Source organism: Clupea harengus, chromosome 10, assembly GCF_900700415.2.
Source record: "Clupea harengus chromosome 10, Ch_v2.0.2, whole genome shotgun sequence".
In the NCBI taxonomy this organism is placed as follows: Eukaryota; Metazoa; Chordata; class Actinopteri; order Clupeiformes; family Clupeidae; genus Clupea; species Clupea harengus.
In genome coordinates this window covers 29,309,111-29,324,321 of record NC_045161.1, presented here as the reverse complement: position 1 = coordinate 29,324,321, position 15,211 = coordinate 29,309,111, and the positions used below count along the sequence as shown (strand labels likewise).

The 15,211-nt window shown below is 45.1% G+C and overlaps 1 protein-coding gene across 3 annotated transcripts; it reads left to right on the top strand.

Moving 5' to 3' along the window:
• Positions 1–3,034: 3,034 nt before the first annotated feature.
• slc1a8a (solute carrier family 1 member 8a) lies at positions 3,035–13,636 on the top strand. Of its 3 annotated transcripts, none has more exons than XM_012823174.3 (12): positions 3,035–3,173; positions 4,270–4,572; positions 6,214–6,293; positions 6,868–7,083; positions 8,976–9,018; positions 9,301–9,508; positions 9,854–9,953; positions 11,432–11,665; positions 11,971–12,165; positions 12,433–12,567; positions 12,827–12,923; positions 13,334–13,636. In XM_012823174.3, exons 2-12 carry the CDS (start codon positions 4,321–4,323, stop codon positions 13,490–13,492), a joined length of 1,719 nt encoding a protein of 572 aa, XP_012678628.1. In that variant the 5' UTR covers positions 3,035–3,173; positions 4,270–4,320; the 3' UTR covers positions 13,493–13,636. The 3 variants fall into 3 exon arrangements, with proteins under 3 accessions (XP_012678628.1, XP_031430594.1, XP_042564900.1); XM_031574734.2 differs by having other exon boundaries at positions 4,264–4,572; XM_042708966.1 differs by lacking the exon at positions 3,035–3,173 and having other exon boundaries at positions 3,801–4,572.
• Positions 13,637–15,211: the final 1,575 nt, after the last annotated feature.

The following is a 15,211-nucleotide window of genomic DNA, read 5'->3' as shown; positions in this document are numbered from 1 at the left end:
AAAAATAAATATATTCTTTACAAAATCACTGTGGCTCATAATTCTGATTCTAAGTGCTCCATCATGCTACGGCTACTCAGGTGAACCTGCAATTGAGAGTCAACCAGACAGTAAAGACTCCCCTCCCTTGGGTAACCTTAATAAAAATTGTCCCGCTTAGTAAATAAGACTCATATGCAGCACAGCAAAGGTTTCTGTACTTAAACACATACATGAAGGAGAAATAGGGCACTCATATTCCTATCCGCGCCCTGCATCCTGATTAAGACCAGTAAAAAATATAATGTATTGCCTGCATCAGAAAAATACCACACGTAGAATATACAGGAATGTTGGTGTTGGTATTGGTGTCACCTTCAGAATACCATTATAGTTGCCAATGCAGGGCATTTATTCTCAATTCTTTACCTTTAATAAATGACAACAGGCAAAACCTGAGTCAAAACAAAAACTGGTCACTACAGGGCACTGGATTCCAAACCATACCAATAACTCTAGAATCCAGCACAGTTCAGATTCCAAACCAATGATCTAAATCAATAACTCTAGAATCCAGCATGGTTCACATTCCAAACCAATGATCCAAATCAATAACTCTAAAATCCAGCACGGTTCAGATTCCAACCAATGATCTAAATCAATAACTCTAAAATCCAGCACGGTCCACATTCTAAACCAATGATCTAAATCAATAACTCTAAAATCCAGCACGGTTCACATTCCAACCAATGATCTAAATCAGTGGTTCTCAAAGTGGGGGGCGCGCCCCCCTGGGGGGGCGCGAACACTCTCCAGGGGGGGCGCGATGTCACAGACGGAGAAAGAAAAAAAAACCGCCGACCTGTCACTGGTTAGTGAAAGCTCCCTCAGTAGCGAAATGCAAGGGGCTGGACTGACCCAAACAAATCAAATACTGTTTTGCTCCTGATCCACCAATCAAAACGGAGTATTATCATTTCATAGCGAGTAGCACCTCCGCTTCCGAGTATAAAAACAAAACGCAGGCATGGAGGTAAGCGCTCACCCTGAGACGACACTTTGCAGAGTTTGTGCAATTTCTCTTGTTTCCTCTATCATTCAGATATTCATTGCTTTATAAACAGTATTTTTAAAGACTCACTCCTTCCTTAGTAATACCTTACTGCACTTGCAGTAGGTCTATTCGTAGCCTATTCTAAGGAGTAATTTGCTCCACAATCTTTTAGAAAAGCTCGTAGCCCCGAGAGCTAGCCTAGCTAGCTACCTTTTCCAACTACAGCTAGCCCTTTTCTCCTTAACACCTAGCCTACCTTTACATTTTTTGATCATCCACCGCAACAAATAAAACACCAGCACTTGAATACTATTTTGTGCTGTCCCTGTCTACATTGTGTACAGTTCGTTTGGTTAGGAATCATTGCCTAGCACAGCCTTATCCATTGTTCGTGTGCAAGTCGTTCACAACCACACATACAAGAACACGACGTTGAAATTAGAACTTTATTAACTTCATACGCTGTATCAGCAAACAAACACAACATGGACAAGTTTCTGATTCGTAAAAGTCAGAAAGAGAAGCCTGTGGACTTCTTTAAACATAAACGTGATGGCCTCCAGCAACAACGAACCACCATGTCCAAGCATAGCACTATCTCCAAGCAGTGTCTGGAGCATCTTATGTAGTTGCTCATAGAATTTCTAAGCTTGGCAAACCCCATACAATTGCCGAAACACTGATTTTGCCGGCCACGCAACACGTTTAGAATAATGATAGGTATTGTGCTGAGTTTAGCTCCTATGTCAAATTACACTGTATCACGCCGAATATCAGAAATCAGTTTGGGTCCTATTTCAAAGAGGACTACCGTTCATTCGCCTGAGTTCGGGATCCATTTCTCTGCTCAGCAGATGAGCTGTCACTAGACATGAAAGAGCAGCTGAAGAGTGACAGTAGACTTAAGCATCTCCCCTCTTTCGTCATTCTTTTTTTTGTAAAGATCACAAGAGGCCCATAATAATAACAGTATCCTAATGATAGCAATAATACCACTTATTATTATTATGATAATAATAATAATACAATAATAATAATTGGTCGATAATCATTAATTATAATAATACCTACTATTACTGATAATAATAATATCAATAATAAAAATAAATAGTTATATTAATTGTCTGTATGGGCCTAACAATAACAATAGCCTAACCTTGACATGTCAGGCCTATCAATAACAATACACTATCTATCTATCTATCTATATATGGTGGTGTAGTTGAGGGCGGTGGCGGCGGGCCGCGGGTGGATGGGGGGGCCCCAACTACCCCTAACCAGCTTTGGGGGGGCCCAGCTTGCAAAAGTTTGAGAACCCCTGATCTAAATCAATAACTCTAGAATCCAGCACGGTCCACATTCTAAACCAATTATCTAAATCAATAACTCTAGAATTCAGCAGGGTTCACATTCTAAACCAATTATCTAAAATTTAGATAATTGGTTTAGAATGTGAACCCTGCTGAATTCTAGAGTTATTGATTTAGATAATTGGTTTAGAATGTGGACCGTGCTGGATTCTAGAGTTATTGGTTTAGATCATTGGATTAAATTGTGAACCGTGCTGAATTCTAGAGTTATTGATTTAGATTCTAAATCAATAACTCTAGAATTCAGCACGGTTCACAATTTAATCCAATGATCTAAACCAATAACTCTAGAATCCAGCACGGTCCACATTCTAAACCAATGATCTAAATCAATAACTCTAGAATCCAGCACGGTTCCGGGCCCAGATGTGTGGCAGGTTGTCTCTTTCTCTCTCTCTGTCTGTCTGTCTGTCTGTCTCTCTGTCTGTCTGTCTCTCTCTTTCTCTTTCTGTCTCTCTCTCTGTCTGTCTGTCTCTCTCTCTCCTAGACCAGCTCCTGAGTGAGGAGTGAAGATCTTCTCCTGTAGGACTAATCTACCCCCCCCACCCCTGCCTCCTTGTCCTCGTGTCCAGTATTCATGACACTCCCAGGGTCACATGACACCCCACCCTGAAATCAAGCTGCTCGTCACACGCATGAGATTAGGATTGGGCAGGATTACAGCCACACAGCCAGTTTGATAGTGAAACACTGGGAACTGATGCTGGAACCACAGGACAACAATCGTCACCACCATTTAGGTTCCCCATCGACAGCTACCACAGGAGCCTGTGAGTGAACATGTCCTTATCTTATTTAATGATGATTTTATGCATCATTTCTTTTCCCAATGCTCAACATGGCGGTCCTTAATACTATGGTTAGGATTTGCTGAACCACACAGTCCAGCTCTGACTGACAAGACAGGACCTGAATTGGCACAGTTTATGCTGAACAATGTACAAATATTCAGCCAACCTAAATGATTAAGAATGATTTTCTTTTTCAAGGGTCAAGTACAGCCAAAATCTTACCATTATAATCCACATGCCCTAAAATAGTACTTTTATTATAAGAAATGTGTTGATCCTGTGGGATTAGTTCAATAAAAACCAGAAGATTTCATCCATTGCAGTTCCAAGCAGTCAGACAAAACATGACCCAGGATAACACAGTTTCCTGTGTGTGTGTGTGTGTGTGTGTGTGTGTGTGTGTGTGTGTGTGTTTGCGTCACATTACCCAAGATTCCTTTTGGCTGCCGGAGCGCGAGCCGGAGCTGAGGCACCCTAATCTCATTAGAGGTGTGACGTCAGGGAGCCCATGAGACACAGACCCGTCAGGTTCCCCTTACCCCCCCCCCCCTGTGAGACACAGACCCGTCAGGTTCCCCTCCCTTACCACCCCCCCGTGAGACACAGGACACAGACCCGTCAGGTTCCCCTCCCTTACCACCCCCCCACCTCCTGTGAGACACAGACCCGTCAGGTTCCCCTTTCACCCCCCCCCCGTGAGACACAGACCCGTCAGGTTCTAAAAAGAGATCCATACACTCACTGCTGTGTTTTGCTTTAAAACAATTCAGCTCCTGCCTGGGTTTAGTAGGTCATGGTCCAAGTCAAGATTGCATCTTATATATAGACATCTGTAAACTTGGGGGGGGGGCAACTGTTAGGTGGGTGCTCCCAACACACACCCCCTCCCCAAAACAAAACATACAGAACATAACCCAATCCAACAAGATGGCATGATGCCATCCACAACAAAGAAATGTTAGATTTTATTACATGGTTTTAAGCTTCTTAACCTCCCTAAGTTCCTCTGACCACGGTCTCGAGTAGCCTCTGAGCTAACGAAGCCGCGATGCCTTAATCCCTCGTTAAGGAAAAGGTTATCACCACTTGGCCTCACACTCACTTCCTGCCTGCTTACTGACTGGGCATGGAGGAGCTGCTCATACCGTCCGAGGGCGAGGAGACCAACTCGGAGCCCACCGCCTTCACGCCGGCTGGGCCTGCCAGGTCTCCCAAGGACCGCTTCAGCGGCTGCTTCACGAGTATGCTCTCCCCCGGAGTCAAGCGGTACCTGAGGAACTACCTGAAGCGCAATGGCTTGCTGACGCTGTCGGTGATGGCGGTGATTACGGGCTGCGTGCTGGGCTTCATGCTGAGAGGACAAACAGTCTCCACACAGGTATGTCCGCTCCGCAGCCCCCTGTAGCAGGTGTTTGGGCTCTTTTTAAGCAGCGATAAGGATTTATTTTCCAAAACTAGCAAGCTAACTACCTAAAAGGCATGAAAAACCTTGCAAACAACCACCAACAGCCCAGTTGACACTGAAAGAAGCTTGCCAACACACTAACTTAGTGTTGTAGCTGGCAATGTCATGCTGTGATAGCTTTTATTCCATTTTTGCAAGGTGTTCCAGCAAGGAAACACAGAACTACATAGTGCATATCCTGGATGGCTAGTGGGAAAGACACGTCGTTTACATGACCATATGCTATCAAAATGAATTTGAGGAAGATACCAAAACTAGTTGCCTATTAAAACATACCCAAAAAAGTGTCAAATTGTTGCATAGTGTTACTTTAAGGCATGCATTTTACCACATCGCTTTGCACTGAAGATAGAAATCCTTTAAAAGAGAGTTTTGGAAGTGCAAGGCAGAGAAAGAGCACTCAACCAAATAGGTGATAATTGATTCAAATCTCAGGAACAAAACAAGGTCCTATAAACTTGACAGTGTTTAGAAAGGTAACTGTGAGCTCAGTGTAGTAGATGTTCAGAAAACATATCCTCTGTAGCGACCCTGATGGACACATCAGTTCAGTCTGCTTTTTTAAGATGAGGTCCTCGTCCTTAGTAAAAAATAATGGGGTGGGAAATTGAAGAACATATTAAATAACAATTATCATATTTTTCTTGTATATCTATGTAAATATTCCCATGTATAAACCCAGAAATGAGATCTAGATTTACGGACTTTGATGTCGTATCACATGGGGTGGATGCAGGGCAACCTGCAGTTTGAATTTCAGTATTGCGTTTAGTGTAATGCCCAGGATTCTGAGTAGGGTAATGGTCATCCAGGAAGCACTCGAGGGTCAATCTGTGCTCAGGTAGTTTAATCCCAGACAGAGGCCGATGGGACAGAGCACACGCCTGTTAGTGTGAGCCTGAATGCAGTCACGAGCGACGCGTGACCCAGACCTGACGAGGGAGATGGGCGGGTGGGCAGGCAGGCAGGCAGGCGGGCGGGCGGGCGAGAGCAACTCCTCTCTCTCCTTAATGGTCTTGCCCCAGTACCCTCAATCCACTGGCTAAATTCATCTCACCAGTTCACCGCTCACATCCCCACCCCCACAACATCTCAATCCCAAAGGACCTCACTTTAGAGAGCCGAGAGGTTTCAGGACTCGAGAACGCAAGATCCATGGTCTGAGAGTAAATAGAAAATTTGTAAATAAGATGTGCAAGCAAGTTTTTACCAATACAAAGGACATGTGCTTAATTCCCTGGGTGAAAGGAAGCTGATAAAATGTAGTCTATTGCTTTGGATAAAACATTCACAACACTTTAAAGTAGACTATTAAGTAGCACTTGTCAACACATGACAAAGGTGTCTTTCTGGGAAAGGGATAACTATGCCAATTCTGTTCTCTATTCGATTGTTTTACAGCTTGTGACTGCATGAGTGACTAGTGTTCTTGCATGAGTAAATGATGTATCAGTAATAAACTGATGTCAATTGTGCCATTCACATGGGCTCACATCTTTACCAAAGTTTCGACAGTGGGTCGTAAGTAACTGAGTCTGCTGGTTTTCCATTCAGGCAAAAATCTACTTCTCTTTTCCTGGAGAGCTTCTGATGCGGTTGCTAAAGATGCTCATTCTTCCTTTGATCACATCAAGGTAAAAATGGCGCCATGTTGCTGAGGTTCTCCATGCTGGCAGCGATCATATACAATATATGTACCCTCAATCAGGGCATGGCTGCAAAAGAGCCCTATGCTCGGTCAATTCTCCCTGAATAAATAATGATGATGATGATGATGATGATATATATTATATATATACCAGTCAATGTTTTTTGTCCCTCTCAGACACCACACTCGCAATCGGATCGGATAATAGCTGATGTTTTAATCAGAGTTTTAGTCAAAGTTTATGACACTACTATTATTGACATTATCTGATACAGAAAGGCTTCACATCTGCATAGTTCATTTGTTTTGGGGGGGTGGGGGGTCATCTATCAGATGTCCTGGGGGTGGGGGGTCATCCATCAGATGTCCTGGCTATCTCTACTCCAGATTCCTGATCGGATGCTGGGAAAAAACATTTACCATTTTACCATTTAAATAATGTCTTTCATCTGATATGGACTCTTCATTCTGATCAGATCTTCACATCAACTTACTTTTGCATGACAGTGCCTTGAGTTATTTAATGCCCTGATACTGACCCCACCTCCATCCATGTGTAGTTTAATGTCTGGGCTGTCATCCATGGAGACCAAGTCCTGCTGTCGTATGGGAGTCCTCACAGTCACGTACTACCTGTGGACCACCTTCATCGCGGTGGTGGTGGGCATCGTCCTGGTTGTCATCATCAAGCCTGGCTCTGGTACGGAGATGGAGAGCAACCGGTTGGGAGGAGGACCCGTCATGACCTCTGCAGACGCCCTGCTGGACCTCGTCAGGTACTCATATTAACCTCCCAGAGTTTCACTGCGATACAGCCTTTCACTGTTGTGCAGTTGGTCAGATGTCATCCATCCAGCTACGCTGTACAGGAAACCAACTATCTCTGTCTATCTCCGTCACTGCTCCTCGCTGATATCAGTGATTAAAGTTTTTAACAATTGATGTGTTGATGTGTGTTAAATTAGGGGTGTTCCTCTGATCAAGAGTGTCACGTATTAAGAGCAGGGAAGGGAAGCTTGGAAGCGATGTAGAGCGCCCTGCAGCATAGTGTTCTAGGTTGTTGAAGGACATAATGACTGCTTTTAGTTCATGGTGACATTGAGTAGCCCTCCTGTGTTGCTCGGCGTATACGGGGCGTATTGTTGTCCCTTTGTTGGCCCCAATGGGGTAATTAGTTAATGAATTCCCCTGTGTTTCTTTGAAGGCTCAGGTATACACTGGAAATATGACCTCTCTCTCTGTGGCCATTTGGTTGATGATTCTGGCCAAATATCAGTTCTTGTGACTGATCATTCGGAGATAGTGATGTCTATTTTGATGGTGGTTTGAAGACTAAATCTAATGTTAGCTTATAGGTAGGAGAGTTTGAGCCTGGCAGATTATCTGGAAGGCAGTCTTAGCAAAACTAGGGCATTCTCTGCTGATGTTTTAGGAAATGAGGCGCCTACGTCTGAAGTGTCCTCCTAGGCCTTACCTCAGGTTGTTGTAATCTGCATGAGCAGTTAGTGTTGTGATCCTGAACATCTGGGCTCTCTAAATCCCAAACAAACTCGAGGCTGTACCTCAGGGGGCACTCTTAGGCCAAGCTATGCAAGCTACAGCTAATCGCCGTCTCCAGGTAACTTGTCCCCAACTAAATCCAGAAAGTTAAAAACAAAGCCATCTGGCTTTGCATCTCCTCATTCCAAAACAATAGACTGTGGCTGTTGTTGTTGTTGTTGTCGTTTTTCTGCCCAAAGCCCGACATCTGAGCCCAGGATGCCTCACCGCCTACCACGTATCAGTCTGATGAGTGCAGGCGTTCCCCCGCACAATCCTATTAAAGCGCAAGGGTGATTAGAGTATTTTTAGTAATCCGCACCAATGGCTGACTTTTGAGCTAACGACATAAGTGGCGCAGCAGAGGCACTGATCTTTGCTGAGAATTCTTCTGCATAGGGCATGACGTTGGTCTCGTGACGTTTGCTCGTGCAGAAGCTGAGCTGGGGGTCAGAGGATATCTACTCTCCAGGTCAGCACGCCACTGACACGCCCGGGGCCTGCGCTCCCATCACCAGGGGCAATGTGCCCGTAACCAGGGGGGATGCTCCAGTATCCAGGGGCGGAACTGAAACGCCACGTAAAACAGCATCTTCCCTACGCACCCGGAGGCAGTGTGCTGAGGGCACCAATTATTTAGTACTTGATTTTTAAAAATTTCCAGCCATTAAAAATGAATTCTTCTGCACCCAGTGTATCAAGAATCGTGAGCTCATGTTTGTATTGAAACAAGCTAAGGGTCAATCTCCAGCACAATTACAAATAAGAGTGATTCTCCTAATGTGTAAACGAACGTTATAATAACAGGGCCTTGCCTTGTTCACATCATGAGCTTACATATAACTATTTATGTTTAAGTGAGCTGTCATGAAGGCAGAAAAAACAGGACTATTCCACATTTGTACTTACATATGATTCACATACTACCAACATAACCAGAAAATGACTTTAGCCAGTTGAGCCTATATGCATAACAAGAATGATGCAGTGATGCCGTGATATGTGAATAACCATGTTTGCCTATAATAGGTTCTGATTGCTGAGGTGGTTCTGTAGCTGGTATGTGGTCAATAATGCGGATAAGCCACCTCATTTAAGATTTAACTGAAACCAGTTTCTCCCATTCCAGGAACATGATTCCTTCCAACCTTATAGAGGCAACTTTTCAACAGGTAAGAAATGCAAAATGACCCAACAAAATCCAAGGTAGTCCTTCTCTCCACTACATCAGTACATTCAACAAGTAGCTTCTGATTGAAGCCAATCACTAGAACTAATGCTTCTGACCTCTCATGTCCATTTGCAAAAATCAACTCAACAAACATCCTCCTCACATTTCCTAATTCCTATCTCTGCCGCTAGGAACACACACTTTCCTGTCCTTCTAAACCATCACTCTGCGCACAGGTGTTATTCTAGCTAACCACTGACACCTTACATCTAATCTCTTCCAGTATAAGACCGATCTGATCCCGGTGCCACAGACGCCTGCCAAGACGGTAAAGCCGAACTTTGTGTACATCATGCCGGACGAGAGCAACCCGAAGGGCCAGAGCGTGCTGCTGGAGCTCACGCCGCCGCCAGAGGTCGTCTACAAGCCCAAACCCGGCAGCAGCCAGCAGATGAACGTCCTGGGCATCGTCATCTTCTCCGCCACCATGGGTGAGCCTGGGCACACATTAAAGACAGCCACTTCCTGCCCCTGTGTGGCTTCAGCTGTAGGCAGAGACCATATACACCAGAGGATGGTCACATGTCTGAAACAGACTCTAGTCATGCTGAGGTTAGGGATGTGTGCCGCTCTCGGCCTGGTACATGTTGGTAAACATGTCAGCTTATGTCCTATTACATGTGGAAAAAAACAACTCTGTAGACCTAACTTAAGCTTGTGAAATAGCTGTACTTTTGCATGTACCTTATAATGTGGAACACTCAGTTTTGGATCCATGTGTCTGCTAAATGACAAGATGTCTGTTGGCCCTGACAGGTTTTCTGGTTGTCTCTCAGGTTTGCTCTTGGGTAAGATGGGCGAGAGAGGACTACCGCTGGTAAATGTTTGCCAGTGTATTAACGAATGCGTCATGAAGATAATCAACGCAGCTGTTTGGTAAGTGGCTACTGGAAAGACATTTTTATCATTCCACTTCACAGTGAAGGTTTTTTAGAGGTTTTGTATGTCAGGGAGTCGCAGTCAAGAAAAAATGCATCCAGGCCTCCAGCAATAATTTGACAGTGTATCTGAACATTCTAGTCGTAACATTCTAACTGCAGACAGGTGTTTTGTTTTGCATTTGTTGCCATTAAAAACACATGTTTATTCATGAATCAGTAAAATACATGAATAATGAAGTGCACAAGTGAATAAGAGACGACTGTTTCAGACCTGCAATCCTACACAAGCAGTGCATTTATTAGCATACTGATAATAACACTGAGCCCCTCACTCTAATGCTGCACTCTAATATTCCTCCCACAGTCTCTGCCACATGGGTGACCATGTCCCTACTGTTGGCACCCTGCTTAGATTCACCCCAGTATTTACCTGACTTAACAAGACCTGCAATGTCCCTACTGTTGGCACCCTGCTTAGATTCACCCCAGTATTTACCTCACTTAAAAAGACCTGCACATTTTGGTTTCCCTGCTGAAGTAATCGGCTGGCTGGCTGGTAACTGAGACATTGAGAATGTAAACAGTGATTTGCCTCATCGAACCCCTATGGGGGGTGGGGGGGGGGGGGGGGGGGGGGGGGGGGGGGGCTCAGTGAAGACTTCCCCTCCTGTAGCGTGGCTACAACCTGCCCTCAAACCTGCCCTCCAACCAAACCTGCGTAGGATAAGAGATGCGCTGTTTCCAGGATACAGGTGTGACAGGCTGGTTATTAGCCCTAACCTGCCACCTGTGCTCAGGTGTGCTGTCACCCGCACCTGCTGCCAATGGCGATCAGAGTTGAGCCCAGGCTGGCAGGAGCACAGCGATTCACAGAATACAGACCCATCAGGCCTGGCAGGGCCAACAGGCCGGAACACACTGAGCTCCCTAAAGCAGAATGACGTCTTGGACACTGTCACAGGTGTTGGTGTAACGGACACACAGCAGATGACTTGATTCTATATGTCCATCGCTTTAATACAGCCTGGTATCCGTTTACGTATCCGTGCTAGCACAGCACTTTACCCTTACACAGGGACTGAAAGAACATGGCACCATAGATCCAAGAGAGGATAAGAAGAAGAAAACGCTGCTGTTGTAGTTTTAGGTTTATTGATGAACAAAAAAGACCCTAAATCTTCACTCTCACGGACGTAAACAACACGGCAGCGTAGATCCATAGGAGGGGACTGGGAAAGGCTGCTGTCATAGTATGAGGCGTAGAGATGAACCAGATACACCCCAAATCTTCACTCTGAGGCATAGAGATGAACCAGATACACCCCAAATCTTCACTCTGAGGCATACAGATGAACCAGATACACCCCAAATCTTCACTCTGAGGCATACAGATGAACCAGATACACCCCAAATCTTCACTCTGAGGCATAGAGATGAACCAGATACACCCTAAATCTTCCTCTGTCCTCACAGGTACTTTCCCTTCGGCATCATATTCCTAGTGGCGGGGAAGATCTTGGACATGAACGACCCGTCGTCGCTGGGCAAGAAGCTGGGCTGGTACGGCCTCACGGTCCTGGCGGGGCTTTTTGTCCACGGCCTCATTCTGTTGCCCCTCTTCTTCTACATCCTGACACGGAAAAACCCCTTCACCTTCATTAGAGGGCTGCTACAGGCTATGGTCATCGCCCTGGCAACCTCCTCAAGGTCAGACATCACACATTTCCACAGCCACAGAGAGACAGGACCTTTGTGAATGCCTGTCTTCAGTTCATGAGGCTTATATGATCAGCATCCAAAACATCTGGTGTCTGGCTAGGTTACGGGTTTTTTGGCTAGGTTACTTGTTTTTTGGCTAGGTTACGTGTTTTTGGCTAGGTTACGTGTTTTTGTCACTGAGTGAGGACATGCTGTGTGTCACTCTGAGTCTGTTTGTCTAAAATGGTGTCTATTAGCATGAGGTTTTTGGTACGAATTAGTGAGTTTTTCTTCTCCAACCCCTTCTACAACAGCTCAGCAACTCTCCCCATCACCATGAAGTGTTTGCTGGAAAACTGTAATGTGGACCGTCAGATCGCTCGCTTTGTGCTTCCTGTGGGCGCCACCATCAACATGGACGGCACTGCTCTCTACGAGGCCGTGGCTGCCATCTTTATCGCCCAGGTCAATGATTACGAGCTCGACTTCGGACAGTTGGTCACCATCAGGTAAAACAGTGCATAGAGGAGGGGACAAATACTTTCTCTCATAGGGTGCTATAATAAGTACTGAAGCCTGTCGTTTGGACTTAACTCACTCACTGGCACATTCACATACTTTTCTGAAATAACAAATTGCACATTTTTTCCCTGTAATCCTGTATGCTGAAAATGCTTGACAAAAGGATCCTTTTCAGTTTCTGCACAGTGGATGTGGTGCTATAGTTAACTCAGTATCACACATTCCATCTCACACATCTTACCTGTCGCCTCCAGCATCACTGCAACAGCTGCCAGCATCGGGGCCGCCGGAATCCCACAGGCTGGTCTCGTCACCATGGTGATAGTGCTGACATCAGTAGGCCTTCCTCCTGATGACATCACCCTCATAGTGGCCATTGATTGGATTCTGTAAGTTTGGCATGATAATTAGGGTTGTGTACTGGCAAGAATCGATACAGTGTATTTGAGAATTGATGCAGCATCACAAAAACATAATAATATCTCCAAGTGTATTGATATTTCCTTCCCCCCTAATGATAACATAATAAGTATTTAACATTCATATTCTTAAAAGGTTCTTAGGCTACAATACACTGCTCTGGTACATCAGGGTAATGTGAACTAATCAAGTGAACTGATCAAGTGCTTTCCCTCCCCTCTATTCCAGTGATCGGTTTCGGACGATGATCAATGTGCTGGGTGATGCCCTGGCAGCAGGAATCATCGGGCATCTGTGTCGAAAAGACTTCCCACGAGATGCAGAGGTGAGGCTGGTTCTGACCTTCACAGCTCAAGGCCAAACGATCAATGTAAAAAGCTCTGGGTCTACCAAAGAACCACAAGTTCTTGCCAAGAACTTTTATTTTAGTTTGAGCAATGGCATTCAAGACCACTACCTAAGGGAAAAATGTAAAAGCTTTTGACATGACTTTTTACACTTTTACATATCCTAGTGGCTAGCTGAATAGTCATTCACTTTTATCCAAAACACCCTTATCCATACCACAGATACACCTTTTCATCAGTATGTGTGCTCCCTAAGTATCAAGCCCTTGACCTTGATGTTGTTAGCAGCTTGCAGTACCAGTGGAACTCCAGGAACCTATTGACTTCTAATGCTTGCAGCCTAGCAGGCCCCATATTAACATCAACTGTCCCCGTGCATCTTTTTCAGAATGCCAATGGAAACCCTCCGAACTCTCAGAACCTCAAGGACATGAATATGTCTGCGACCGAGGTGCCACTCCTGGCCAGCAAAGACAGCGTGTACGAGGTGTTCGGAGACACCGTGACAGAGAGGCCCACGGTCTACTACAACATCTGCCAAGTCTGAGAGTTGGCTAGAGGAGGCGCCCAGGGAGTCGCCCAGGGGAAGCACTGGGACCTCTGGACACCTGAATAGCTGCAGTCTCCCTCCTGTGTGCCTTTGCTGAAGTACTGAACTGACTCTTCATTAAAACCTTTTTTATTTATTCTTTTTTTGTTTTTGTTTTTTGAGAGGAGGGGGTTTAACACTTCACTGTGGGTGACACACTGATCTGGATACATCAGTGTCACTCCAAATGTGTAAATAAGTGACATGCCTAATCATTTTGACTCTGGAGGACATCATACGAGGCCACGTGTTAAGCACAAAGAATCTGCACTATGAGACCCTCGACCCTTCCTCAGAAAGCAGCAGACTCGGGTTCAGGCCTCGCCCTGCACTGGGTCAGATGGTTTTCGGAGTTTTTCCGCTATCTGGGTGTGAACCTTGACCCCTGGGCTCTGCGTGCTGTACCACACACCAAGCCACTCCTGTCTGCAGCTGACAGAGAGCGCATGCTGGCGTGCACTCTCCCTTTCGGGCCATATCACTATCAACGCAGAGGAACTCCAACCAAACATCACTGCTATGTTGTGTCTTTAGTGTAAATATCTACGATTCTTGAGACTTTGTCATTTGTATATCTGGACTACAGCAGCTTTTCACTCGTTCTGGTTTAGTTTAAGGACACCCACCTTATACACACAGAAGTAGTGTAACACTGAAAGAATGTCCTGTCATTGCAGCGTTCTCCATTCCTCTCAGTCACACACACACACACACACACACACATGACCATAACTGACCCTGTCAGGTTCTCAGGAGTTCTCCTCACTGCTCATGACAAGCAGAGCTTTTAACCTGGCAACTAGGGCTAACCTCGGACAGACCAGCAAGGCTGTGCAGCACAAAGAGAGTCCTCACCCTTGTCATCACCTACGTCAAAGACACAGTCAGCGTCTCTAGTAGGGTAAGGAGTCAGACCACAACAACTAATAGCACAATAACCTTACATTTGGTTACGTTGGTGTCCTTATCATGAGGTTGAATTTTGTAATATTGTCTGAGTTGCATTATCCATTATGTCACTGACTGGATTTCACTGTTTGAGTTTATAAATTCTAATTTCTGCGGGAACTGGGCTGATCACAGTTACCCCTTATTCAATACCACACCACACCATTACCCAAAGACAGTGTGGGTTTAGAAAGCATGAACAATTTGCAAGTAAACTGGCCTTGACATACTGCAGCACTGCATTATCAACCACTGCCATGACATTGAATTGGTGCTCTCAAGACAGGACAGTGCATCACTTCCGTACTAAGTAGGATTTGGATGTTAGCCTCTATTTTGTTTACATGCTACTTAGGTCGCTAGCGCGCATTTTCCACGCAGGACTAAGGACAGTTCCATTGAGTATGAGTATCCATAAAGAAACACATTCACTTTGGTTGGGGTTCAAATCATTTTCTGGCTTTTTTATGTTTTGTTTTCTCTGTATGTATGGCACATGAGAATAACTGGGCGGCTGGACATGTGTGAGTAGTACCCAGGTGGCAGCTGACTGGATTGGGTGAGGCCCTGACTTGTGTAGGCTGTGTCGAAAAATACCTCATCCAGGAAATCCCTTTCTCGTCTTGGTTTTACTTTAAATTCAACGACAATACCTGATTCGCACGGCAGCCCATTCACTAGTAGCTGCTAACTTGTGCCTACACGTGTTGCGTGTTACTTGTTGGTTGT